A 27,634-nucleotide genomic window follows, 5' to 3' on the forward strand; every position below is an offset into this window, starting at 1 on the left:
AGCTGATTTCCGCAGCGGTTGTGCAAGAGCTCTGTTTAAACTGGGACAGCGGCGCTGCTTAATTCTACTTCAGTGCTGGATTAGCGTGTGTCATTACAATGATGCCACTGTAAGATTACCTGGGTTTATGAACACCAGCATTAACTAAAAAATGGGCATTATACAAGCAAGGATTAGAAAACTATTTCACATAAAATGGCGAAATGCAGAAAGATAGTTTATTGTGTTAAAAGCATTAGGCCTACTCAAAAGAAAGAAAGATTGGACCATTTTGTTGTTTTCAACCCATTCCTAGACGGATTTGCTTTCAGTCTCTTGTTTTGGCCGAGCAGAAGGATTGTGTGGTGAATACTGATCTTAAGGAATGAACTCTACAGCAATGCTCACAAAAAGGACATTCATTTACTAAATGGCAAATGACAGCATTGAGAATTCAGCACAGACTGTGAATTATCTTTACACTTACAAGTCTCACCAGCCAATAAATAAGAAGAGATGAACATGGCCTGGTATACAAGCCTTAGCTTCCTGTTTTGATACAGCTTTTAAATGCTCTCATTTCTCACTTAATATGTGGAATTTTTTATTAGGGGACTAACATAAATGTGTCAGGCTTTGTTTAACAGATAAACAGCCGTTCACCCCGTCATACGCCCGACAAACAGATGCTCCGACTGACCCATTTTGACCCCTCTTAAATGCACTTAAACTGTAATCCGTGATATGATAACCATGTTCTCAGCTCGACTTAAATTTTGGATCATTATATCTCTATATGTATAACATGTTTGTTTTTGCATTTGCGATTATATATAGAACGTTAATCCAGTTATTACCTTCTCAGGTAACCTAATTATCTCTCCTGGCTTAACGACAAAAACATTTAGCAGTGAATTCCTTATTGTTGAAGTAATGAAGAAAATAATATTTAAGAATAGGGGCATTTTAGACTCAAGCTTATCAACGCAGCATTCATTACTATTTTTAAACTCTTAAGAAGGACTATGATGGTTTTAAGACGACAGGTGGACATGTTTATATTGCTGCTGAGTTACATCACTTTATGAGAGCCTTATCACAACACCTCATGGGCTGCTTGCCGTCGGAACGGCAAAATGTTTGTTTTAATCTGTAGGTGAAAGAATTCATCATTTATGTTTATATCAAAGGGGATTAAAGAAATTAAAAATCTAAATATATCAAATCATTACATTTATTTTGTACATATTAAAATTGGATAACACTTTATTTTAAGGTGACAGTTACACATGTACTACATGTACTTACTAAAGTAATAACATAAATAATGCATAATTACAAGCAACTAACCCTAAACCATACCTTAACCCTTTCTCTTTAAATAGCCTATGTAGTTCATTAATATTACTCATTTGAGTAAGTACAATGTAACTATGTCACCTTAAAATAAAGTGTATCCTAAAATTGTAAAAACTGAAATAGCCTTTGAAGGTATGCACAATTTCAATCTTACCTGACCCTTAAAAATGACTTCTGTCAACTAAAACATAATGCAGCAAAGTTGCTTCAGTCATATTAAATAATATTTATGACTTTTAAATCTTTAAAAAAAGAAGAAAGATTTGACCACATTTGTTATACCTGAAATTTTATTAATATATTTATAGATGACTTTGTTTACTTATTTATTTATATTTATATATTTATTTTATTTACTGCTTAGTAAATACAAAAAACTGAAATCAGCTCAGGAACACATTTATCACTTATAAAGCCATAAAACCATTAATTTAGATATTACCACAGCATGTAGAAAAACACAGAATGTGAAGAAAATGCTTCAAAATATAATTTACTGCTGCGTACAGATCATAATTGCTCAGATTGATTTTCTTTCCTCTTAATTGACACTCAAGAAAGATATGGTTAGATTTTTCTCTAACCTCCGGCCTCTATCATCGGCATGTCATCCATTTTTTTTGTCATGTCAATTAGTTCAACAAGTCCATGAGGCAAATATTGTTCCATAATAAAAAAAAGTAAAATTTTTGACTCTATAGGCCTACTTAGTAGGCATACTTAACACGTCATTATTGATATTTTTAAAATAATAATAATATGCTATGATGATATATGCATACTATTTTCGCTATGGCCTACAATACAGGCAAATACTGTGTTACACAATGTAAAATTATAGCAAAATATTGCACATTCCTTTCAGTACAGTAAGACTCCCTCTCTCTTTCCAGTGACATCACCGTGGTGTCCATAGGTGGAGCTGTCGAGGACAAAGAGAGGGACCACACATCTTCAAGTTCTCCAGCTCACTCACACAACTCCACGAAAGACACACATGACGGCAGGAGACCAACCCATACGAAACGATCATGATGTTGATGCCACCATCACAGACTTATATGCTGCTCTAGAAAGCACATTTCTCAGATCTGTCTTCGTGACCACTGAGAAAAAGCCATTGGATGATAATCTGCGCGGATCTGGAGGACACTGAATGGGAGTAAATAGACAAGAGGCGTAAGAAACAAACGGGGGAGCGACTCATTCAGCAGCACCGTGCTTTTCTTTGAGTGTAACGTTTCGAGTCCACACCAGGATTCTGTTTCGTTGTAGACAGCACATTGTGCACGGAAGGATCTGGATTTAGCGGAGGGAGAGTCGGAAAGCTCCGTTTTATTGAGCCATGAAGAAGAACAGTTCAACAAAGCGGGTAAGACATCGAGTTCACTCTATTGTCAGTGAGGAGCGCCGTGAGCCTTTGTGCACTAGTCTGAAACACTGCAGCACGAACACTTCAGTTTACTATAACACAACGTTTAAAAACATTTTCCAACGTAGCACATGCATTATAATTATTTTATTCTGGTTGTAAATTTTAAAGTCGACATGATATTCTTCTGCACGCCCTTTTTGGAAGTTGTTGACCAGGCTGTGTGAAATGAGTAGGCTAAGTGACCAGGCAGAGTGAAATGAGTAAGTTTTTGTTGTAATTATATAAATAAATATATATATATATATATATATATATATATATATATATATATCATATAAACAAATTATCCATTCTAAAAACCAGAAAGAAAATTCCCAAGGGAAGCATGGCTTAAAAATGCTAATTCTCTTCTGGGTTTTAGATCTACAAACTGAACACTTAACATGCACTATTAATGAGTCGATTAAATTACTGTCCAAAAACGACTAAAAAGCATAATAAATGGCGCCTCCAATATTTCCAGACAAGAATAGCAGGCAAAGAATGGGCATGACATGTTTCATCTGAAGTACAGTGATCTTAAGGTTACTAATAATGAGATTAGAACACATTTTAGGCTTTATATTAAGAAATGTGCATTGTGCAATAAAGAAGTACTCCAAATAAAGATTAATTATAATATTAGTCTCAAGTCTCAAGTAATGTGTCAGTAATGTTAATGTATTTGTACTAAGTATGAAATAAATGTATTTTAAATACATTTTGGTTATATGCTGATAGCATAAAGCTGAGGAGCATTTAAACATATTTTTCAAAATAAAGTCATAACCAGATTATGGATGTAATGTTTGTTTTTGCACTCTTTGAGTTTAACACAACAGACAAAAGCTTTTTCTTTCCATTATTTTGCATGCACACAGCCTTTTAATCTCATCATACTCAGTTCAGATGGCAAGATCACAACTCAGGCAAAATATCGAGGAAACACTGGTGTGTGTATGTGCTTGTGCTGTGTGAGAAAAGTGAGTAAGCGCCAGGAATGTGATATGATCTACATGACAAAGGCAATGTCTTTAAGAAAGTCTCCCCCTTGCTAGAGATTACGGCGGTCTCAAAAACTTGTGAACTGCCTTCCTAGACGGCATAATGTGCATCATAGATTTATGAAGGCCCCAAAATGCTTTGAAACAGACAATCGACCATACCTCACTGGGAACCTTAAGTCTCACTGGCATGCTTCTGTGTTCTCTCTGTAAACGCAGGGCCCTCAGGAAGCCAATCAACAGCCCGTGCAGCCTGACAAAACTGGCTGGATTCGCAAGTTCTGTGGCAAAGGAATTTTCAGGGAAATTTGGAAAAACAGATTTGTTTTACTGAAAGGAGACCAACTCTACATTTCCGAAAAAGAGGTAAGTTTTGGACAAAACCTTTTTTCTGTTCATGCTTTCCTCCACATCATCATCATTTGACTGATGAGATTCTACTTGTGTAACATTCTTACAATGATATTCAGTACTGCTTTCAGTATAGTGTGTGAGAAAGTGTGTAAAATGTGTTCCAGTTGCTTGGAGGCATGGACGAGTTACATGACATGCCCTCATCCTCGAAAACCATGAACAAAACTACACAACGTAAAAGAAAATATGATCCAGACTACAATATAAGGGTATACTTCCAATGCAGATAAACATGGTTTGTACTGACCACAATGTATTCAAATTCAGGAGACAAGAAGAAACCCATCACTCAATGGCACACTCATGGTACACCATGGTAATAATAATAATAATAATAATAATAAATTTTATTGTTTTTCGATTCCGATTAATGATGAAAGTAGGCAGATTACATAACTTTGAGTTTATGTGTATAACGGGTCTGTGATCATTCATTTTTAAAACTAGAGAGTCAGGCTATTCAAATGCATGCATTTAATGTAAACAAATAGTTTACAAATATCTAGTGTGATCCAAGTCAAACCGCATGAGGTTTATCTACTATCTTTAGCATAACATTTGCAGAGGTAAAACATCATCATATGATTATAATGATGAATGTTCTGGTGATGGTATGTTGTGACATACAGGAAGTTAATTGCCACACGTCCTAGCAATGAAATCACATGAGTTCCTCCGGTTGTTCCTCACATGAGCTGCACAGAAATAAATAGATAGTTCAGCCAAAAATAAAAGTCATCATTTGCTCATGTCTTTCGAAACCCGTATGGCTTTCTTTCTTGGAAATGAAAAGTTTAGCAGAATGAAAGTAGATTGGAAGCAGGGGCTGTCAAGCTCCAAAAAGCACCATAAAAGATTATAAAATTAGTCACTCATTATATTTCACTGTATGAAAAGCAGCAGTTTGAACTTTCAACACTATAAAAAAAAACTAATTTAGTGTTCCACAGAAGGAAAAAGTCACACAGATTTGGAAAGACATGAGGGGGAGTAAATGGTAGAGTTGTGATTTTTGGGTGAACTATCCTTTAATATCCTGCTCTATTCAGGTCAGGCTACATCCAATTGCAGACGTTGTTCTGGAATTAGAGCCGGTTGTGATGAAAAGCCAAGCATGACAATATAAACATGTTAACATTCAATTAGCAGACTGTCATTTCCAAGTTCCATGCAACACATACTGTCAGCATGTGCATGCCAGCATGTTAGAGGTTTAACAAGTTCAGTAAGCATGAAGGAACAGGAAAATAAAGGGCCTTTATTCTGGAGCGAGGCTGATTTACTGCAGTGTGGGAGGACGAAGGGAAGGAAAGCAGGATTGAGGTTGAGTCATGGTCACGCAGAAGACTGTTTGCTGTGCTCAGCATCAGATCAAACAATGCCGAGGCAGCATATGGGCTGTGGCTCACAGCTCAGAGGGAGGATTGACCCTTTTAGTGCTTAACAGACTGAGGTTTCATCATGCTGTCGTCTAGATGTTTCTCTCCAGCTGTCTAGACAGACAACAGATTTTAATGATCTGATGCTGTTGTTTTTGGTATCATGTTTCCTAAAAGATAAACGCCAAAATGATTCCCATATTTATATGCCAATCTGAATATCCCAGCTTGAGGAGTTAAATATATTTCTAAAACATATATATACCATCAGGTATCTGGGCTTATACTATACAAAATATTATTTGTGATTTTTTTTTATGCTGTCTCCTAGGTGTTAAATGCACAGTTCACCCAAAAAATGAAAATGCTGTCTTCATTTATTCACCTTCATTTCACTCCAAAAGCATGTGACTTTTTCTTCTGCAGAACACAATAGGAGAATATTTGTAGAAATTGTAATGAATAGACTAGTTTCATTAACAATAGTTCTGTCATGACAACTCTGAGTATTTGGCATGGTAATGGATATGACATTGTTGATCTGTTTGGCCTTGGTGGAATAGATCTGCTGCTGCTGTTGGTCATTGCTGCTGCTGCAGAGCAAGTACAGGACTTGCTACTGCCAATACATGCATGACGCTGCTGTGAGCAAGTAAGACATTTTGCATTCAGCTGACATTCAGCTGTACAATATAACATACATGAATTACTCAAAGCAGATTTATACAGGTGGAGTTGGGGAAGGTGGATGGTTTTTGGAAGCATACTACAAACTGCTACAGCAAATGCTGACCAAGTATTTGAAAGTTGATCAGCGAGCTCATTGGCTACTGATACAGCAGGAACCAATCAGCTGTGCCCTATAGAGAATGATGTAATTGCAAGCAGATTGAGTTAAGGATCTATTAGCATGTGCCATCTAGAGTTTCATGATTGAACTTTGTATTTTGTCAGTGAATAGGAATTAAGACTTCAAAAGTACCATCAAAATATCAGAAAATGATTAATTGTAAATAAATTTTCAAAAATGTATCATGGAAACTAGTTTTTGCCAAAACACCACAATTAGCTACAACAAAGTTGTGGGAACTTAATAATACTACTTTCCTCAGCAAAAAATGTATTATGGTAAACTGTCATATTCTGAAAGTGCCCCAATTAATATAGTATAATTTTACAGTAGTAACAGTAACTTTAGAAACTAAAGTTACCATCTTATATTTAGGGTACGATTACAAGACAACAATATGCTTAAAACTGAGAAGTTTTTCCTTTGAGTTTTCCGCGTACAGACTACGCCATTGTAAAAACAATTCCCATTCACACGGATACGCGAAAATGACTAAAAACTCTGTATTCTGCTGCCAGGCTATTAGATGCGATGAAACACTATAGACTGAATATGTAAAATGCATGTGCAAAACGTCATCGTTTTCACAGATTTGCGTTTTTGTTGTTTACATGAGGATTGTTTTGAAAAACTTGCACTTTGAAACCTGTTTTCAGGCACCCAAAACGCTGTTGTCATGTAAATGAACGGCCAAATGCATAAACATTTGAAAATGCTGTCGTGTAAACAGTTTTTGGGATTTTATGATGAAAATGTCAGTGATACATGCTTATGCAAAACTAGCTGCCATGCTACTAGGGAGATGTATTGTTTTTACTGCATTAATGTGTGGTTGCTTGGAGGTTGCTTAAAGTCGCAATGAAACCGAAGTAGCGGCAGATCTTTTCTTCCATATTGTGACATGATAACTTCAACCATGATAACTTCAACAATCAGAAAAAATATACAGCGGAACTTGGTTCTTTCATTTGGTTATTGATTGGATGGAGGGAGATTGGCTGACTGTGAAGCCCTATACGTACAGGACTTGATTTCCAAATTACGTTTGAGTAACAATTCTTATCATTTGAAATCTGAGATTTCATGTACCGATTCAGACAGGACTAACAGCGCTGTGTTTATTACAGAGGAGGTGGGAGTATGTGTTTTCTACATGTGGGCGTTATAGAAGCTCATCTGCTCTGCTTGTGTGCATCACATATGAAGTATATGTCTTTTAATTTATTATTTACTGATATAATTTTAATTTAGGCTATTGTAAAAACCCTTTTGAACTAATCTTCCAAATCTATAGAAGGGGCTGTTTATAATAAACTTACATAAGTAAGCAGAGAAATCTAGACAAGTATCCCACTCTTACTTGACACTGATTCAACAAGATTCAACTCATTTAAGTCAGTTTAATGTAATTTAAGTTGAAATTACTTAAACATCCAAGTTGATTGTACTTAAAAATTCATAACAAAATACAGAAACTTTTTATTTTTTTACAGTGTACCAGGTATAAATTTCAAGTAAATTGCTTTGAAAAGTATAAGCACACCTATCCTCAACAAACTGCACAATTTATGGCATTTGCAGAGTTAGAGGGTTTGTTGAAATCTAAGTATGAGAAATTGTAATAGCAAGCACCACTGGACATTCATTGTATGGGATTCTGCTTAAATCAAATTGACATATTTCAGTCAGATGATAGTAGACTGAAGGGTGGCAGTAAGCTGAGAATGTGTCCTGCAAAACTCTCCCTGAACAGATGTCCATGCGAGTGTTGTTTGGGGTCAGATTCCTCGGCGTCGATGTGGCAGATGTAGGGCGAGTGCACAGATACTATGAGAGATTCGTCCCACTCACCCTGGACTGTCTTCACATTCACACACTTATCCTGATACATTTCTCTCTCACGATTGCCCAAGACAACCAATCAACACAAACTCTGATTTTGCACTTTCAATAAAGCACAATTTCATGTCTCCGTCAAAATGTTTCTTCCGATTACCCTCAATGGCATCAACCAGAGCTTCGACACACAAGAAAAAGAAAAAGATAAGAGCTGCCTGTGTCTTCTGTTTGCCAACTCAAGCCCAAATAAGGAAGTTGTGATCTTTGACATATATTGCTCTTCTGCTTTTTGAAGTCATAAGATGATAGACGTGGGTATAGTGGTCACAACCTGTTTTGGACTTGACACTTCCTCTTTCACAAAGTTCTTCCCCTTTGCTTTCCTTAAAAGACGCCACTAAAACTGCATTGAAATTACAGCCCTTCCATTTAGATGATTCACAATCAGTATCCACCCTAAAAAGAAACAGATCATGTTATATTGCATTTACAGTTTGATTCAAGCACTTTACTTAAGTGCTTGAATTAGTTCATGCGTCCCATTTATCTAAATTCAGTTTACTTGTCATATTTGTACGTGTATTGCTTTTCCTAATAAAGAGATCTGCAGATGGGCTGCATTATTCTAGCGCTGTGAATTGATGTAAATAGAAAACGTCATGAAATGATGAGATCATGCAGTGCAATAGTAAAAGTAACATGTCTTCAGACACGTATGTCATACGCGTGTAAATACTCAAGGGAACATGTGTGAAGTTTTCCTTTTACAATTGCGGTCAGTCATCGCTCTCTAAGGTAATGGGGTGCAGTCGTTCAGCTACATTAACACGAGTGGAGTCGCAAATGAAATCGAAGGATGAATCATTTCACACGTCAGGGCCTGGCACCGCTCTGACTCACTTACTGGAAAGTGAGATCGCTGGAGGTTGTCATGCCCTGTATAGTCATCAAAGCATTTCTTCTCCATCTGGTTCCTTTAGGTGGTGTCTTTAAGGGATCTTGGTCACATTGTGTCAGATGATTATCACTGCAATTGCAAGTTGTTTCAAAGAATTTGAATGGGCGTCAGGGAGAAATTCCTGTTGCTGGCTGGTTTTACCCTGGAACAACAGTGTGCTAAATAGCATCGGGGCGTTCAAAATCAGAAATCATAAACTCTACAACAACAGTGGTTCTCAACTGATGGGTCATGACCCCGAAATCTGTTGTGATCAGAATAAAACTAAATGTTTAGGAAAAAATAAACACGATTGTTCAAACTTTTTCCGCATAGCCGACTCATAGCGGAATTATCCTTTACGTTTCCAGTCTTTGGTGTTTCTAAACAAATTATTGTATTTTTCGAGCTGAAAATGCAACATTAAACCTATGAAAATGGTTTTTAAAACCACATGGCTCTATAGTGTCATGACTTTACTTTTGACTTGTGTCAGTGCCTCACCCGTCAAAGTTTAATGACTGTGTAGATGACATGAAGCTGTCATAAATTAACTACCAGTACACTGAAAACAGATGGGTGCTCATATCCTACATACAGCTCCTGTTCAGGGGGTCTTGTCCTCAAAATGATAAGAGCGCACATATTTTATGGGGAGTATTTTAACTTAAGTGCTGCAAGCCATGCTCGTTTTCTCTTGCCAGTCTTAAAATGCAAGGCATACGGCACAATATACGGACATTCTTTTCAGATTTGCAGGTGCCAAAAAAAGTACTTCCCAGTTCCCACAAATTTCTTCAGGTTATTGCTGTTTACAGGTTCTTCATGGAACCGCCTGTGCCAAAAAAAAAAAAAAAACCTTTGATTTTTAAGAGTGTAAACAATTTTGCCAATTTTGTGCTGGGTCGCCACTTGTAAAGCAAAACCAGTTGAAAACAACTTTGCTAGAAGAGAAAAAAATCTTCAAGCTATCTTTGATTTGTTTGCGGTTGCTGATGTCAACTTGTCAAGAAACTTCCCCTTCTCTCACCTAACTAAACCAACATGCTGGATTTAACCCTTTGAGATCTCTCCAGCAGCTTTTATATCATAAATCAGGATTGGCTGTATAATTCACATAGTTCCAAACTTTTGCAATTAATTTTTCATGTGTGGGCCGATGGGACACATTGCCAGGGAGTATTCATTTCAAATTCCTCTTCAGGGTATTTGGCCTCTCTTACACACCCTCTCAGCTGCAATGTTTTGTGACCCTAATGGACGTATATGAAATGTTAGACTGGTTAATGGAGAAAGTAAATGGCTAAATTCAATTCAGACAGTCCTTTGAATGACATGAAATACGAGATGATGACTGTGTCTCTGAATTGTCCACCTGCTCTCAAATCTAACCGAAAGGACACCTGCACAGGAAATGCTCCATAATACAGTTTATTAGTTGAATAACATGACTATGAATACACTTTGGAAACGATGGTGGTGAGCAAATGTTTCACACAACATATAAAGTGCAAACTTTAAACGATTTTTTCCAGGTTTGATACAAGTTAAGGTCTAACTTTCTTCCATGTTGTTGATAAACAGAAAATAATTGTGAAAAAAAAGTATTTATTTTACAATATTTTTATTAGAATGGAATCATTAAATTGATCAAAAGTGATGCTAAAGATACTTTTATATTTTTAAAACATTTTATTTATTATATTCTAACTTTCTATTTATCAAAGAACCCTGAAAAAATATATTACAGTTTACACAAAAATATTAAGCAAGACAATTGTTGTCAACACTGATAATAACAAGAAATATTTTATTTATTGAGCAGTGTATATATATACATTATTTTAAAATGGACAATAATGAAATTCTATGGTCAAAGGAGAATTTTGTTTTATTTTAGTTGTATTATACGAGATGTAAAGTTGTTAATCATCCTTTTTTTCTTGATATAATCAATTTCCTTCCTACATACTATTCCCTATCATGCATCAATGTAAACACGAATGCGTCAAAATGATTTTCTGTGGTATTCAACAGCATGCCACAGATGCTGTTTGTATAGTTTACTTTTTTTTTTGAGCCCGGAACATTTCTCTAACATCACACACAACAAAAATATTGTTTACAGCTCCAGACAGCTTTAGTTACACAACAGCAAGTAGCTAGATTACAGAGTACATTTCAGACAGCCTGGCAAGACGACTTGTTTTTCCTCCCTTCATTCTCTTGTTGGGTAGGTCGACCAATTTTCTCTAACTGTCATTTGGTTGTTTAGGATGCCATTTTTGGCTATTCACACACTTTGTCTCCTCTGCAAAGGGATGCATCTTTTTAAAAAGCATAATGCACACAGTATTAAATATAGATGATGCTCTTTATTTACAGTTAAAATGGTCACTAATACTAAAATTGGCTTGTTGCTGGTGCATCTGCCAGTTCCTGTGGCGGTTTCAAATGCTATGAAGTCCAAATAGGGCATAAAGAAATGGTGTTAGATTCATATACAATCACTCAATTAGACTCAGGAGAGCTGCGCCTACTCAGTTTAAAGGAGCAAAGAGCAAAACAACAAAAGTAGTAGGCCTATTCTAGTTCACATTCATTCAATAAATTTGACCACTGAAGTTTTTTGTTTCAGTAGGATCTCGGATTACAGACTTTTACTCAGCCAGATGTGTTGTCAGATATATCAGGGTCATTTTACATGCAATCTTTGTGAAATAAATATCCTTCAATGTGGTACCACACTTAAAAAACAAAACAATTAAAAACCACCAAATACATATTTTCGCTTTCTTCTATACCTCCTTTTAATTCACTATATAGTGCATCAGAAGTCACTACAGCAAACTGCAAAATAATCTTGAATCTAGTTGTATTTAAAAGTTTTCAATGTCCGGTATTGAGTGCAAATGTACTGTGCCCCGGCTGTCCTCTCCTGGAAAAAAGGATTGGATCAGATTGCTAGTTAATTGCCGCCTTTGTACTGCTGGAACAGTAGATGTACTATTTGTACAGCCATTCCCTGTCGTGACACCCCATAGTGCACTGGGTGTGATGCCAATACTCTTAAGTACTGCACTGTAGAGCGGCTCTGTAGTACAGCACACCACCAGATGTGGCCTTGCGTGGACAGAGCTTTATTTGTCTTTAGAAGAGCACTAATGGAAATTGATTGTGACTGAATGAGATCGTTTGGCAGGTGATACCAAATCAGACCATGGTGTTCACTGTGAATCTGGGTTAAAAAGTTCTTTCACGCCTAATGATGTTTTCGAGCTACGTTTTGACGTCTGCCCCAGTTAAAAGTCAGATTGGTCATCCAGATGTCCTTAACTTTTGTAGCTGCACCAACTAGACTAAAACACTGACCTCAATCATTGTATACTTTAAAAATGCTGTAGGGATTGACAATATAATCAGTACATTTTGAGTAATGATGCACCAAAATGACTATTCTTTTTTGAAACAAGACACCTGGACATCCAGTGCCGAAACCAAAAGTAAAAGGGTCATTTTAAATTTGCCTTTGTAAGGAAATTATATTTATATTTTTATTATTTATGGAAAGCGCACCACTGCATGTCGACTGTAAGCACAACCTTGTTTATTTATCATCCACGAGCCATTCATATTTTTTAATTAGTGATTTGTGTCATGCAGAAATAAAATGTAATGAAACTTTTAATATATATAATGTTTTTAAATAATAAAATAATATTAAAATGCTATTATTATTTTAAAATTACAAAATTAAAACATTTATTTGTAAATAACATAGTATTATTATTAAAAATTAAAAACAGCATTAATTAATAATAAGGTTTTTAGTCATTACATGAAACATTAAAACTACTAAAATGGCAATTATAATGATGGTTCTTCTGGGGAGAAAAAATGAAATAAAAATCACCCTTTTAAATTATTTCTGAACAAATACTTAAAGGATTAGTTCACTTTTAAAGTGAAAATTATGTCATCATATACTCACCCTTAAGTTGTTTCAAACCTGTATGAATTTCTTTCTTCTGCTGAACACAAAGGAAGATATTTAGAAGAATGTCAGTAACCAGACAGTTTTTGGTTCCCATTGACTTCCATAGTATATTTTTTTCCTACTATGGAAGTCAATGGGAACCAAAAACTGTCTGGTTACTGACATTCTTCTAAATATCTTCCTTTGTGTTCAGCAGAAGAAAGAAATTCATACAGGTTTGAAACAACTTGAGGGTGAGTAAATGATGACAGAATTTTCACTTTAAAGGTGAACTAATCCTTTAAATATTGAGATATTTGTGTCGAATATACATTTAAAGCACAATATTGACACTAAATCTGTACTTTATCCCACAGGTCAAAGATGAGAAGAAAATCCAGGAGGTGGTGGATCTCACCGACTACGAGAGGTCTGAGGAACTTCGCAAGGCCAAGAGCAGGAGCAAAAAGAACCACAGCAAGTTCACGCTTCTGCGTTCACGGCAGCCAGGCAACACGGTCAGTCATTACAGGAAGTTGGGTTTGTCAGTACAGGATAATAGCTAATGGGTTTAGCCCAGTCAGGGCTGAGGGCTGGTTTATTAGTCAGTTTGTAGTCATGAAAAGCAATCACCTGTTGCACAACTCAGATATGCGTCTCTACATAAATTCACACATATGAGCAAAAGGAGAATAAAATAGGTGCTCTTAACTGGTTATTCAGCCATACAGACAGTATTCAAACTGCTTCTGTAATCTATTATAAGAATAGGACAATTCAAGAGTCACACCTGTTTGTAAATGCGGTTATAAGTACAAAACACAGACTCGAGTCTGAATGGCTGCATTACCAAAAGTCAAAGACATGTTGATGTTAGTCTAAGAAAATATTAGACAATAAATCATACTCCAGCATGTTACGAAGCACAAACTTGGACCGACCTCTGTAGTCATCCTATCCGGTGTAATTGGCTTTCAGTAAGAACGGCTCAGCTTATTGCTTTCACTAGCAAACCACAGGCCACCACAAATATCCTTTATCCTTTAGACCAACACAAATAGTACATCTTACCAATTGAGTTAAAGCTCCAAGTTTCTTAAAGGTGAAGTGTGTCTATTTATCCATTCATCCATCTACCTATCTACCTATCTACCTATCTATCTATCTATCTATCTATCTATCTATCTATCTATCTATCTACCTATCTATCTATCTATCTATCCATCTTCCAATCCATCTACCCATCTACCAATCCATCTATATATCCATCTATACATCTATCCATCCATCCATCCATCCATCCATCCATCCATCCATCCATCCATCCATCCATCCATCCATCCATCCATCCATCCATCCATCCATCTCTATATATTTTAATTTAACCTCTTCTGAAATACATTTTATCAGTAAAAGGAAGATTGGTTTTAGAAGTCTGCTTTAGTTCTTGATTGTTGATAATTTTTCTGCCAGTCTAGACTCTGCAGCACATTTGCAGGATTTCTCACAGCTAGGAGAAACATACTGTAAGGGGTTACGTCTGACCAATCCTTTAAAATCCAGCACTGAGACAAGGGGTTAATCCCTAGGGAAAAACATGGAGGGTCTTAGGAAAATCCAGCAGCACCCAACCTCCCAAACACACCCCTTCACACACAGAAACACACCACTACATGGTTAATAAGTCCTTCTGCCCCACTTACAACAGCTGTTCCATATGCAGCTCAACAGGGGAGACACCCTACTACATGACCTCATGAAAATCATCATCTTTCTGCTTTTTTCTCTCGCCTGCCTCTTTTTTTGCACCCTTACTTGGGAGAACTTGGGAGATTCTGCACCTAATTTTTATGATTACCAAAGAATTCAAAAGCCGTACATGATCAGTATGCACTTTTGTAGTATAATGCACATTGCAGCATTATATAGCTAGTCATAGTTACAATAATTTAAAATTTAATTTTTTGCACCCTCCCTGACACCAAGCTGAATTAACCAAGCTGTTTTTGCTGCTGTAAGCATTCACCTAGCAACCATCCAAAACACCCATGAAACTACTTAACAACAGACTACAATATTTTGAACACCTTAAAAATCATATAATGCCTGAGCAACCAACCATCTGCATAGTGATAGCAAGTTTTGCACTGGAAAAGTACCACCAATGTAAACAAATCTAGATTATTATAGGTGTTTTTGCAACTCAAATAATTTGTGTTTTTAATTTAATTTGTGTCAAATAAGTCTCTCTAATACTTTAATTTGATGGTCCCCTTTAGACATTCTGTTGACTTCAAGTAACGTTTATTCACTCTCAATCAAAGTATTACAGTAGTAGAGTATTAGTAGACTGTCTTCTTAATATCTGTTAACACTTAATGTTCTGCTCCACCAACAGACATTCTACTGACTATAAGTAACTTTGCAGGTCAACTTGTTCTACTAACCTGAACCCCTTAATCTACTCACCTTAACCCTAACAGTCTTTTAATACTGAACTAAAACTCTAATGAGAGTTAGTTGACATGTAGGTGCAATGTTACTTCTTATAGGCTAGTCAACAGAATGTCTAAAGGGGATCATCAAAATAAAGTGTAACCGAAGTCTCTTAGGCTCACTAAAGCTGCAATAGTTTATATATATATATATAGTTTTTTGTCTGCAATCAGCGATGATTTTAAAATGATATGTCTTTTTTAATTGTCAAAGTGTTGTGTCAACAACAGTACAAATACGTAGCATTGGGAGCATATCAGAGTCTTATCTACACAGCTGCAGCATCAACAGAAGGGCCGCCTGTCTGTCACGGCTCCAGCAGACTGTGTCGGTAAGACCTGCAGTGTTGTTGCCTAATATGGTGGTTTCTGCCTCACACTGTTGCTGCATCAGCTGTCCATAGACAGAGCCATATGGCTGTACCTGCTCATTTATGCTTGGCTCACTACATGTTTGTGTCCACCTAGCACAAGACTGAAGAAATTTTCACCATGTTAGTAGGCGTAAAATGAAACGCCAGCAGGGTTCAGAGCAACACTGGTCATACATCACACTGTACAGTTACTCTATAAACTGCACTGGCCTGTATATTTGTATTTGGATAAATTATCTTTTCCAAAAAGACATGTTTTTAAGTATTTTTCATCCTCAAAATGCAGGTTCCAAATCTGGTGTTTTTGGCCGTCAGTCCAGAAGAGAAGGAGTCATGGATCAATGCTTTAAATGCAGCGATCACCAGGGCCAAGAACCGCATATTGGATGAGGTAAGCTAGACATTCTTATGTCTTTGCATATAACAGTGCTGCTTGTTTAAAAACCCCCGCCAGCGTCTAAAAAAAAAAAAGTTCCTAGCCACTGTCAGTATCTTTGATAATTTTCACAAAACTTCCATGGCCCCCACAATATTTTATTGAATAAATATCTTAGCATGCAATATAATCAAAACACTTTTATTCTAGCTTCATGTATTCTTTATTTATCAACAGTTGAATGCGGGTTTCGAAAAAAAAAAAAAAAAAAAAGCATTCATAAACAATGCTTTTATCGTTTGTTTCTGCTTCTTTTTCGCATGCGTTTTGATCCGGAGATTCTTTACTCTTTCAGAAGTTGCGTAATAGCGCCCCCTACCGCATAACAGTGAAAACACGGAAAGCAATAAAATTCCATCAATGGCAGGAAAAGAGTTAAGCATTTTCAACCAGAGCGAAAGCTATGCATTGACCATATGACAGCATACTTCCATTCCAGCATACAACATCTTGTGCTACAGATATAAATGGCACCTCCAATCGTGTGGTGTGTTGAAGAAAACTGTGCTACTCTGCGTCCGAAATTGCCCCCCTTTTACCCTTAAGTAGGGCATTATTTAAGGGGACAGCCATTTGTAGTGGTGTCCAAAACCATAGTGGACGTTACTACTGAGTGCACTCATTCAATCCCACAATACACCACAATAACGAGTGTACAACTGCTGTATGCTCAACGGCTAGATAATACCCATAATGCATGCAGTGTGAGAGTCACGCGTCGATTGAATTTCCGCGTCTGACCAGAAGATGGCGCTGCAGCTGAATCATCCATCCATTTTCCAAACCACTGGTCCAATGTGGTTATCATTAATGTGGTTAGCATTATCATACAGGTATTAATTTAATTGATTATTGTTTAACTACGGTTTATGTTTGCTAGTTTGCATGACAGAGTTCAAGATAAATCTTTTAATTACTGGAGCTGCCAGTTTGCTACGTTTTAAATGATTATTAAGAAGCACGCTTCTGCCACACTCAGTGCATGTCCAAATTCACTCACTCGTTTTCATTCACTCCTTCAGTGGACTAAATTAGGGGAGAAGTGTAGGGAATAGTGAATGAGGGTCTAGGGGGAGATTTCGAACACAGCATTAGTTTTTTAAGAAGTTGATTGACAATAGGGATGGGAATATCATACAGTATGCTTTCACCTAGCAACCACACAAAACACCCTAACAATGTGCTAATAAGTAATAACATTATGAACACCTTTGTAAATGCATAGCAATGCTCAGGCAACTACCTACAACGAACTACAATGGTGGTTGCAAGGACTTTTTTTTACTTGGGTCAGTGAGCATTCACCTAGCAACCACCCAAAACACCCTAGCAACCAAATAGCCACCCAAATAATGCCAGGCAACCATCCATAACACCCTAGCAGTGATTTATATGGGCAAGCACCGCTCTATATTTTCTTCTTCAAAAAAAAAAACTGAATACAGATTGTCATTCACAGGTCCTTGGAGAAGCCACTTTAATAAAAACTTTTAAATCGCAAAGTTTCCTGCCCTCTCATTCCCTGTTTTTTTCCCAGTTTGTTTGCGAAAGGGATTTGCTCAATTTAAAAGCGGATCTATAATCACGCTCGACACACAGTGGGAGAAAATGAATCACTCCACCAAAAATAGACGGCAGTCACGACTTTCAGTGTTAAAGCAGCCATATCAGAGCCTATCTTCACCTTCAGCTAATGAACGAGATTTAATCTGGCTTAACCATGCATGCTGTCTGCTTTTTCCAGATCAACACTTGACATGTCATGTCATAGGGACCAGGTCATTGCTTAGGTCCATAAACATACACACAAGCAGATGAGGACACCTGACTGTGACACAGTCAATGTTCTAGAGATTCATTTAAATAAATGAGAGAGAGCGTGTGCTTTCCCTTTCACATGCGACTGTGGTGTGATTCATACCCTACATCTAGTTGAGTTAAACAGGCAAGGTCTCCCATACCACTCAACAGGAGAGGAAACAGACTGAGTCAGCACACGATAACAGCCGGTTATGTTGAGAGTGCTTCTGTTGAACCTTCCTCATAACTAGACTGTTCTTATACCAGTTTAAAATGATAGAATGGTACTGTATCACATTGTTCTTTTTGCGGTTGTCAGTCACGATATCAACATAAAATAATTAAAGGGATAGTTTACCCAAAAATTTAAATTCTGTCATTAATTACTTTTGATGAAATCTAAGAGCTTTCTGTCCATCAGTTGGCAGCTACGCAACTTACCGTAAAACAAATCCATATGAATCTAGCGGTTTGTCCAAATTTCCTGAAGAGACTCGTTCACTTTATATAATGAACAGATTAAATGTAGGATCAGCGAACATAGACAGAAGCTCAAACGAATCTTCTTGACGCACGAACACAAATTTGTTTTTTTGCAGAAGCTCAAACGATCAAAACTTGGACTAAACGCTCAATTGATACGGATTAGCTTTACGATCTCTTTATGAACTTTTTGAAGCATCAAAGTGGTAGTTGCGCATCTGTCAACGGAGTGACAGAAAAGTCTCAGATTTCATGAAAAATGTCTTCATTTGTGTTCCGAAGATGAACAAATTCTTATGTCGGTTTGGGCGACATGAGGGCAAGTAAAGACAGAATTTTCATTTGAGTGAACTATCCCTTTAAAACAACAAAAAACAGAACAAAAAACAATAAAAAGGTATTTTGCACTTTCTATTTTTTCCCCAAGGCTGGTTATCTATTCAGTCAATTAAATTCCAATTGACAAGCTTTCGATTCGATTTTATTTTTATGCGTTTCGATAATAACTCATTTGTGATGATTACACTTATAATGTCAACAGGCATACATCGATTATTTGAGGTCGTGGAACTGAAAAATGCAATAGTCACTGACAGTGGTTTTAGTTTTCTCAACATCAGACGTATTCTTTTTCTGATCTGGATGGTTTGGTTTTTCTAATTTCAGTATATCAATGCGCTGCTTATCCGTTGCCAAGCACTGCTGCAAGTGTGGGAAATGTGTAGGCAGGTTTAGTGCCTACTAGACAATGAGAATATGCTTTCACTAGCCACAAACAACACCATGCACAAATATATTCTAGATTTTAAATATATTCCTGAGCTTAACTTCGCGAAACTCAGTCACCACCACAAGTAGGGTAGGGTTTGGGTACATGAAGCAGTCACCATGCTGTTGCTAGATGAAGAAACAAGATGCTAAATGCTAAGAAACAAAGGTAATCTTCTAAACAAATATTTGGTTTCGTTGTGTACTACCCTTTCATTGTGTTCCATAAACCCTGACCAAACACAGTGAGATTAGACATGCACTCCATTGGCCAACAAACACAAGCCAGCTCAGAACACAAAGTCTTGGTTGTTAACATTTACAGCTTAAGCTTTCTCGTAAACAAGACTTGTGTTGACACGTTTGATGCATGTTGTTATTTTTCAGTGTAACAAATTCTCAGATTATGCCCTCTAGCTTGTACAAGGATTTTGCCCAGAACTCAAACATTCATCTACTCTTCCCAATTGGTCATGTGTCATTATTTGTACATCACAAACAAATAATAAACTACTCATTTGAATGTCCAGTCATAATTCTGCTCCTCCTGCAGGCTGGCGTGAAACATGTAGCTGCTGATAGTTTCCATGTGACTGATTTATTCAGTTGGGCTTTATTCCAGTGCTTTTTGTCTGACCCCTTTAGGTGACGGTGGAAGAGGACAGCTTGTTGGCCCATCCGACGCGTGACAGAGCTAAGATACCTCACACACGCCGCCTGCCCACCCGCGGGCACCTCATGGCTGTGGTAAGAAGTACATTCGCTTTGAATGTCACCTCATTAAACGTGAACAGCCTGTTGGGAAAAGGCTGTAATGATACATATAATAGTATGTACCTTTTTTTTTTCAGTGATGAAATACTTTCTTCTTTATACTATCAGTTTTAAGACAATTTAGAGCCCAACTGTATGGAATCTTTTCTGCTTTTCAGGTCAGACCAGTGGTTCAGATTTATACTTGCCCTGCCAACATCTTCACTAGCCCCAATAATTTTTTTTTTTTGTAGTAAAATCAGATTTTTGAAAAATATACATTGCATTTATAATTAAAAATGCTTATATTTTACATATATTATAATAATATCTAATAAAATATATAAAAAAATTCCCATCAAATGTTAAACTTTCTTTACAAAGAAAATTGCCAATAATAGCTGAAAATTATACATACCATAAATTATAGTTACTTATGCTGCAAAACAATGCATATATAGTAAAAGATTAATAATCGTTTTGTAATTTTAAACCCATTTTTACTGATGCAACCAAGACTATTACAATACATAGTGGAATTTTTGATAATACATCATCTATGTCGGTCAGATAGATCATTTTATATCCTCCTTGTTGAGCCCTGCTATTTAAAAAAGGTAAACTCTGAGAACATAAGCAGCGTGAAGTACTTCTTCACCTTAAAATGTAATTTCAAATGCCATCACAATGAATGAAGCGGTTACATTTTAGCATTTAACCTACAGAAAGACTTTTTTCTAAAATCTCCGCACCCTTTTCAGGCTTCTACCACAAACTCGGATGGGATGCTGACACTTGACCTCATCCAGGAAGAAGACGTCCTTGCAGAGCAGTGTCAGGACTCTCATGAGGATACCCTCGATAAAGCCGCTTCTCAGCATACCCTAGATTCCCAGCGCTCCAATCCAGACACCTTGAAGCTCTCAACATGTAACGAGACCCCCGGAAAGTCCCAGAGTCTGCCGCGGAAAAGCGAGAGCGCCTTTGACTGGTCGGAAAACCATCGGACGCCGCAACTCCGCAAAAAACCGCCTACATCCGAGAAGAACCGCTGTGCTTCCATGGACGAGATCCTCACGCACTGCGAGACGCGGGCCCTTCCGCACTGCTCGACTTCAGCGCCAGTGCAGCCCATCAGCCAGCTCCAGGACCTCATCACCCAGAAACTGGAGAGAACTCAAGAACTGCTGACAGAGGTGCGGGCACAGGGCAAGGGGAAGGGATCGCCGGCTGGAAAGAGCTCCAGCCCGGAGGGTCAACGGATAGAGGCGGAGCGGCTTCTGGAGGAAGCAGCGTCCACTTGGGGTCAGGCTCGCGACGTACTGGAAGAAGTGAAAGAACTCAGAGCTTTATACAAGCAGCTTGACTCCGCCCCAATCAGTCCTTCACAGAACGGCAAACTAAACAGCCCTCAACAATCAAACCACCGGAAAAGCATGATGTGAGGACACAGAAGGTCCTCTAACGGTTTAATGGCGTCGTTTTTTCAATGGACTCTTCCTGTTGACTGCTTTAGTATCGCTGGAATCAAATAACATGAGCTATACGTGTATGTATGAATTGTTAAAGAGCTTCCACTCCCTAATATCAGCGTCAGAGCAAAAGTACGAGGGACCGGTGGTTTTACCAAAAACAAGCTGTTGCGCTATACCCTGCAGTATCATTTTTCACAGTGATGTCAACAGGGATTGTAAAACCACGGAGTCACCAAGCGGTCTCGAGACAGGGTGAAGAAGCACCAGATGGCGGTGATGTTGTTGTCATCACTAGCCTATCACAATGTGAATGTTACACTGGAGGAGCTTTGTTTCAAAATGGTCACAGACTCCCAGGTCTATTTTACTCCCTGGGTCATTTTTGTACGTAATAATAATAATTCCCAGCATACTTGCTCTGCTGTTAACACAAACCATGCTCATAATGAGATGCAATCAGAGTGCAGCCAAAGGCGATTGGCGGAAAGCTCACGGATAGTGGAACGTGCTGTGTCCGGCGGTGCTCTGTATCCCATCAGATGGGCTCCAATTGTGAACAAAGCCATGAACATGAACACAGATGACGTCTGGTGCCAGAGTTGCTGCGGAAAGTGGAGGAAGAAACAGCTGCCATTAAAGACGAGACTCCATGCAGTAAAGGAAACGATTAATAATAATTACACATTTGCACTATGGAGAATGCTGTAAAACGAGAGTGACACTGGCAAGCTATCTTTTCAAACCTAAGAGGCAGAACAGACAATCTACTGTAGGCAGGGAAATATGGGTCGTGTAGCTCCAAGTCTTTACACCTAAGTGGTATTTCCGAAAATGTTGGTATCTTTCAAAATCAAAAGCTGCCTTAGCGTATTTTCATAAGGGCACATGCAAACTGCATTTCAAAGACTCTGAACGCTTGTATATGTACATTTTCGAAAAGTTCGCCAACAAGTTGCCTGCACCTGAAGAGGAGCTTTTGAAGCATGATTTTATTTTGCTTTGCTTTTTGTCTTTGGGGAACTATGCAAGGTTGCATGGGTGAATCTCACGAAACCAGTCAACAACATAAACGTGTCATATTTCACTCCAAAATTTCTTTGAAAGAAACAAGAAATTTGTATATTTTTATGACAATTAAGCACCCTCCCCAATATGTGCGCATATCCCCACCCAATTCTAATTACCGTAATGCAACAAATTGTCAAGTAAGTACGATTGAGCTTCCTTTTGCCATATTTGAGTGTGCTATGCATGTTGACTGATCAATGTTTATAAGTGAATAAAAGCCTAAATTAAATCTGTTCATCATATAAAGCGATTGAGTCTCTTTAGAAGACTTTAAACCGATCAATTCATATGGATTTCTTTTACAATTTCTTCATGAACAATTTGAAACATCAAGAGTTTTGGGTGAATACACTTTCAATGGAGGGACAGAAAACTTTCAGATTTCATTCCGAAGATGAATGAAAGTGTTGACAACATGAGGGTGTGTAATTAATGACACAATTATACTTTTTGGGTGAACTATCCCTTCAAACATCATAATGCATCCATTTATGCTGATTTGCTTAATTCTCTTAATTTTGGCTTAAAATGTGACTTGGGCATGTTTCATGAGATTCCCCTACATATAAGCTTGAAATAATCCACTGGTATCAGGATTCACTGGCAGTGTGCAGTACGGTATTGTGTTAAACGACCAAAGGGTATGTCTTGCCAGTATAAAACACCTTGTTTTACAGTTAGTAGCTAAATAAATGTGTTTGCACAATTCTATGGGTACAGGTCAACCTGTTCTGTTACGAAGACTTGATTATAAACAGTGTTATATTTTTTTGTACATTTTATTGTAAAGTGCTTTTTTTGTAGAGGAAGACTACGAGGAGAGTTTTTGCTTTTAAAACGCTTGATTAAAAAAAAAAACACTTCCCTGGAAACGCAACTCGACCAGGCATTCCTCGCTTCTGGAATCTTGTCATAACCCCCCCCCCACCAACTGTTAATCTCCATTTCCAAAGGTAATAAAGCACAAAGCCTATGGCAGTCCTTAGCTTTTTTTTAAAAGTACAGGTGAATGACTCAAAGGTTTTATTCACTACCCCTCACATTTTAAGTTATATTCTTATCATATTATCGCCACACAGATGCCAAAGGTTTTCTGTACCTCATACATTCGTATCTCGAACAGAGCTATGTTGAGTGATCTTTTCAGGTTTAATCAGATGAACTGGTTTTGTTTGGTCAGCTGGCTGTGTTATGATCTGATTTTTCTGACAGTGCCAGCGGAAGGTGAATCTAATTAACAGAGCATCTGTCAGGTAGCCAGGATCAGCCGGGCTCATATTAGATTACATCAAAACCAATCCTGACATCTTTCCTATATCCAATAGATCCTATCGCAAAGGATAACAGAAACCAAGCCAAATTGCTCCTGTACTTTGATAGTCATACATTAAATTTCTCATTTATGACACGTTTACTTTATGTTGACATCATAAACCATGTGACTGCCTAGAGCTGATGTTTCCTTCATGCTTTTTTGAACTATATATGTATGCCATAACATTGTTCATCTGTTGTCTCTATTTTTCTGAACTTCTGCAGACCTTTGATAAAATGTGAATGTGAATGAAGAGGAAAACCTCTCATTTGGTTCTTGACTGTGTTATTGTGGTCAGACTAGTCATTTTGCATATAGGGATGTTGAATTTGTGTAAGCTAGTGCGTCAGTGCTAGACTGCCACTGCAAAAAGGACTTATGCAATCAGAAAGAAACGGACAATCGATTTTACCTACTTCAAATGACAGACTCTGGCTATTTTAAGGTTTGAAATGCACATTTATACAGAAGAAAATCTGAATGTTTTTGGAATTTTTCAATTCCGTCATCCTCACAAACACACAATCTCTCAGATGGACAGTTCAATACAAAGCTGCTGGTAAACAACTCAGATACTCAATTGTCTTTTCTGCTCTAGCTAATCACATTTATATGGAAAACTGTAAATCTCTGTGTACATTATTTCACATTTCTGTAGCTAATTGTAAATGGGGGTCAGTTTGCAGTGTGAAGAGAGAGCAGAACCCTGTGGGTGTTTGTAAGCTCAGGACCGGCGAATCTCTGATGTACTTGAGACACAACCACTTGTGCAATTAAATTGATCCTCATGTAACGTCCCTGAATTCTGAGTGTTCATATCATAACAAAATTCTGATTTAGTTTTCATTTTAATTTAGTTTTTCCAGGTTGCATCCATTGCTGGACGGCTGAGAAAAGTCTGTTGTCATTATACAGTACGAGAGCGGCCTCTAGAGACGAAATAAAAACCATCACTGACGCCACATGGAGTTTGTTTTGACAAAGACTAGTGACATGAGTAAGCAAATTGTATCTTCGCTTGTGCAGCCGAACAGAAACATAAAACGCATACAATATACATAGGCGTCTAATTTCAATGCTGTGGCCTTTGTGTAGATATTTAAAGATGGCCATCTTTAAGCATGACTTTTTGGATTTATATGAAATGGGAACACTTTACAATAAGAGTTCATTTGTAACATTAACTGAGGTTGATACAAGTATTGTTTGTTAATTTCAACGTTTACTAATACATTTTTACATTTTAAAGCTGCATTTCTTAATATTAATTAATGCACTATGAACTAACATTAATGATCAAGGTATAATTAATATCATTTTTTTATATTTTAAAAGTACAGCACATTTTCATGGTTCAGTGCTGTTTTTCAAATTTTGTAATAAAGTTCAGCACTATTTTACGTGTTATGTTTGGTTTCATTCAGTATCCAGTTTAACAACTATTTGTTGATTAATCAGTTATCAGACCAACCTAGTTATTGGTAAAATCCACTATTGCTCGACCTCTAGTCTCATTTGCCATCATTAAATAAGCAAGAATTGTTCATCAGAAATGGGCACAGGTTTCAGCTTATGCTCAAAATTGCCAAACATCTACAAATTAATTGGCCTGGCTGGCATATCAGTCTATCACACTATAAGCAATAAATTCACTCCAAATGCATATATTTAATCCATAAATATATTCTCAATAGACTATTCTTATATTTAAGCCAACCTAGAAATGACCTAAACATTTTAAATTAATTATATATTAAATTAAACTTTAATTGAATATTAATTTATTATTTATTACATTAATAATTAAATACTGTCAAATTAACCATACATATTTCATTTCAACCACAGTCAATGTATGGTTTACACATTTACACTGAAATAAATCAATTGGGTGCAAATACACAGTACTGAGGGAGCTGTAAGAACACAACGAAACTCAGCAGGTGCTGCGTGTGCCAAACCGCATGTGGCCTGAAACGTAAGCAGTCTGACTGACAGGAGACGGGAGAAGCCACTGATTGGCTATGAGCCAAGTAGGGTGTGTTGCCATGGCAGTATAGAAACGTTTCACCTGGTTAGGACTGTGTCAAGAGGTGTCAATGCATTCCTCACACCCCGAACAGAAATGAGAAGGTGTTACCAGGATCTTCCTAATCAGCCAGTCTGAAGCTGAATGATGAACCCCAGGAGTGACCGGGGTTATTAACTAAAACCATATATAAAACGTTAACTGAAATAGCTTAGTTAACTATATATTTTTTTTCAACTATAGTTGTCAAAAGACGATTTTTCTATTCCATTTCGTTTAATTTGATGAATAGTAAGAAAAAAAAAAACTAAAACGGAAATTAAATTATAGACATTTAAAAACTAATAAAAAGCAGTTTACAGATCTAAAATTCAGCGTAAACTAGTAGTTTTATTTTATTTTATATAGTTGCTGGTTTCTAGCTGATCTAAACTGGTCCTTAGCTGGTTATTAGTCACTCCAATAGCTTGTTGGCCATCAAACATGGTCCAAAAATCAGCTTGGACCTGCCAATGACCTTCTCAGACCAGCTAGAAAACAGCTAACATGTTCTTAAACACAGCTATCAAGCAATGCAAAAAAGCACTTTGAATCTGGCAAGAAGGGTTTCCATGGCGACTTCCATGGGAAGGGATACATTGGTGGTACCAAGCAATAATTAATCTCAAGGGTCCAGTAGGGCTGAACCCCACAGCTGTTGAGCTTGTCCATATGCTCCCATACACTACAGGGGACTGTTGGAGGAGGACATCAACACACAGAAAGAGGAGATAACGTTTCTTTAATGCTTTTTTGGTCCACATTAGAGCTCGTTTATTATTATATTAATCTATGAAAAATTATTTGTGACCCTACTTCTCCCTGCACCCCAATGTGCATACTATCCAAATAGTATGTGAGATTAGAATAATTGTGTTTTAAAGGATAGTATGTTGAAAAGAGTATGTCAAAAGTCCACTACTCCGGTAGATTTTCCAAGTGTGGATCCGTGCACACTCTGGCCCTGTCCCAAATGGCACACTCCGGACTTGTGGACTTCCTCAGAGTACACACTTTGGTGACACCAATAGGGCCTATAGGTCCACCTATAGGTCCACGAGGGCGCATTGAGAGGTAGGCCCAGGGGTGTAATTTGTGGGGGGGTTGGGGGAGATAACAGACTCAATATTTTTGGGACAGACTCGTTCATCACGCCGGAAATAACGGTCTGGTTGTTGTTGGACAGGAGCTGCAGGTTCGGGGAAATATGCTGCATATTGTTGTTGTTGTTTTTACCATTCTGTTTGCGAGATGCCTTGCCATGCAGTGAAATCACATTTTTCTTATCACACTGACTTATCTCCATGTCAACTACACAGACGGTTAAGTAGAGACTAGAGAGGTTAGATAAAGGGGTTTGGGCAGGGTTGCCTCACGCATCTGGCGTGATACTCACGCTTTCAGCATCAATCTCACGCTCTCACGCACAGGCAAGAAATGTCACACTA

The 27,634-nt window shown here is 37.5% G+C and overlaps 1 protein-coding gene across 2 annotated transcripts; it reads left to right on the forward strand.

Moving 5' to 3' along the window:
- The first annotated feature begins 2,271 nt into the window (after window positions 1-2,271).
- Window positions 2,272-25,523, forward strand: plekho1b (pleckstrin homology domain containing, family O member 1b). Of its 2 annotated transcripts, XM_079626490.1 has the most exons (7): window positions 2,272-2,710; window positions 3,976-4,122; window positions 4,275-4,379; window positions 13,529-13,669; window positions 16,307-16,411; window positions 20,153-20,254; window positions 21,022-25,512. In XM_079626490.1, the coding sequence occupies exons 1-7, from the start codon at window positions 2,684-2,686 to the stop codon at window positions 21,703-21,705; spliced, it is 1,311 nt and encodes a 436-aa protein (XP_079482616.1). In that variant the 5' UTR covers window positions 2,272-2,683; the 3' UTR covers window positions 21,706-25,512. The 2 variants fall into 2 exon arrangements, with proteins under 2 accessions (XP_079482616.1, XP_079482617.1); XM_079626491.1 differs by lacking the exon at window positions 4,275-4,379 and having other exon boundaries at window positions 2,275-2,710; window positions 21,022-25,523.
- Window positions 25,524-27,634: the final 2,111 nt, after the last annotated feature.

This window comes from Phoxinus phoxinus (genome assembly GCF_949152265.1).
Source record: "Phoxinus phoxinus genome assembly, chromosome: 10".
Classification (NCBI taxonomy): Eukaryota; Metazoa; Chordata; class Actinopteri; order Cypriniformes; family Leuciscidae; genus Phoxinus; species Phoxinus phoxinus.